Consider the following 2,254-nt stretch of genomic DNA (forward strand, 5'->3'; position numbering starts at 1 on the left):
AATATGTTAAATACATTTGTGTCTTTAAATTTATGAGGGTTGGGGATAAATCTATGGCTTATCTTTGTGTGTGTATGTAAAATGGGAAACAACAGTCCACAATCATCATTCCACGAGTGTATGGAGACTGGGATTATGGTCACGAGGTGGTGGGAATTGCTCAGATTCCAAACAAATTCAGAAGCTGAGCTGCCAGATCCTCACAGATTGAACATAAATGAGGGGTGGGGAGAGTCCAGTTGACTTTGTTCACTGGCCCAGATTCAGGGAAGGGTGGGTAAGTGGGCACACAATGCTTAGAACAGTCTAGTCCAGAAAATCAAGACCGTACTGCAGGGCACACAAACTGGCTGAATGCCCGCTCTGTGGGTGCAGAACCGCAGCCCAAGACGGGGTACACAGGGAGACCGGTGTATGCTTCTCCTTTGCTAAGCGGAACAGAAGCTGACAGCAGAAAGGCAGAGCGAGTTATGAGACCGCTAAGGCGGCAGTGCCCGGGGTCTGTGCGCCCAAGAGTTGGGCTAAGCCCTGAACACTGAAGCTGTAGGGAAGGGAGCAAGCAGCTCTAGCCGTGAGCCGCCATATCTTTTACAATCATTCTACATTGCGACTGAACTGACACTTTAAAATATCCAATCAGTGCAGCCACCACTACCCCAGGGCAGCCTCCCACGATGGCCTGTCCTGGGGGTCAGGGAAGCGGGCAGAACCCTCCCAACCGGACTTGCTCCCTTCTGAGCTTTCTTAGCAGATGTACAGAGGCTGTAGAGAGGCCGCGAGCCTCCTGGTGGCCAAGGAGTTGATCCCCAGATCAAAACTTCTTTCTCCACCTCAGTTCCAGACTCCTGACCCAAAACCACCTCCCCTTTAAGAACTTGCCGGGCCCTCCCGCCTCCTTTTTCTCGCGCTTAGTTATCCTCGAACTGCCCCGCCCCCTGGAAGCGTGCTGCGTCACCGCATTGCCGCGTCCTCGCGCCTGCGCAGTGCAGCCACCCGGGCCAATGACAGAGACGGGAGGCTGCCTGATCTGAAAGGGACTAGGAGCGGGCGCGTCGCGGCGACTTCCGCTCCTGCGCCGCCGGTCTTCGCGAGTATGTGCCCACTGCTCTCCGGGTCCTGTAACAGAGCGTCGCTGACCCCGGAAAGGGTGGCCGAAACCAGCTGCTGCATCCGGCGCTCTGGGTCACAGTGGGGACTGCGGAACGCAGAGGGTCAGGCAGCGAGTGCGGCAGACTGGGGGTCGTGGCTGGTCAGATTCTCGTCCCGCAGGGTCGGATCAGTCGCCCCCGCAGTTGTCTAGAGACTGTCGCTTGCAGAGAGCGAGTGTCCTGTGCGGCCAGTTTGAGTAAAATTTAGTGACATTTCCCCTTAACCCGCGGCAACGTCACCCACACAGCTGGCCGAAGACTGCCGGAGTTAGTCCCACCTTTAAAACTTTAGCTAATTATCAGCGAAGGGCTTGGCGGTAGCTAGCCTTCTTCGCCTGGGAGACATCCTATATAGACACCCTATGGCTTTCCTTTGCCATAATCCCCAGTATTTAGAGGCCCCCATAAACTTTGTTGCTAAATTAAGACTGAAATATTGGATGTTAACTCCGCATCTCCGCGTCCCTTGTTTCTAGATATGGATCAGAAACTTTCACAGTTGATAGAGGAGCTCACAACCTCAGGAGAATCCCAACTGAATGCTCAGAAAATGAAGGAACTGAAGAAAATTTGCAAGTATGTATTGAGGCTAAATGTGCCCTAATAACTGGTCCCCTGAGCACTCACCCCGTGGAGATTGTGGGTCCTCTGCTCTCTTGTACACCTCTGCCACCTCCTGCTTTCACTACCTAGAAAGGAATTATCTGATCACCAAGGCATGGTGGCACTTGTCTGTTGTGAGGTAGAGTCGGGAGGAGCATAAGTTCCAGGCAGCATGGGCTCCATAGTAAGGTCTTGTCTCAGAAACTACTAAAGGAGTTCTGGGACAGTAATCTCTATGTACCTGGGTCCAGAATGTAGCACAGACTCTGAACTTGGTGCCCCTGAGCATTTCTGTATGTTATAAAGCAATCACACTATGTCAGTAAAAGTGTATCATTTTTTCTGTTGGAGTAGAGTTCATGATTGGGTCAGTGACTCTGGCCTCCCCCGCCTCCTTCCCGCCCCCAGGGATGAGCTCAGGAGCCTCAAGCATGCTGAGGAACTGTGCCCCTGAGTTACCTCTGTTTCTCTCCCTCTCTCTCCCTCCCCCTCCCTCCCCTTCC

At 53.1% G+C, this 2,254-nt stretch overlaps 1 protein-coding gene across 5 annotated transcripts in view; it reads left to right on the forward strand.

Annotated features, from left to right (window-relative positions):
- The first annotated feature begins 969 nt into the window (after positions 1-969).
- Positions 970-2,254, forward strand: part of Uvssa (UV stimulated scaffold protein A) — a 41,663-nt gene continuing 40,378 nt past the window's right edge. The window contains exons 1-2 of one of the 5 annotated variants that reach the window (XM_031340808.1): positions 970-1,091; positions 1,625-1,724. In XM_031340808.1, coding sequence (XP_031196668.1) covers positions 1,627-1,724 — 98 coding nt within the window. In that variant the 5' untranslated portion in view covers positions 970-1,091; positions 1,625-1,626. The other 4 variants (XM_031340810.1, XM_031340809.1, XM_031340811.1 and 1 more) reach the window with 4 other exon arrangements.

The sequence above is a fragment of the Mastomys coucha genome, unplaced genomic scaffold (genome assembly GCF_008632895.1).
Source record: "Mastomys coucha isolate ucsf_1 unplaced genomic scaffold, UCSF_Mcou_1 pScaffold22, whole genome shotgun sequence".
Lineage (NCBI taxonomy): Eukaryota > Metazoa > Chordata > Mammalia > Rodentia > Muridae > Mastomys > Mastomys coucha.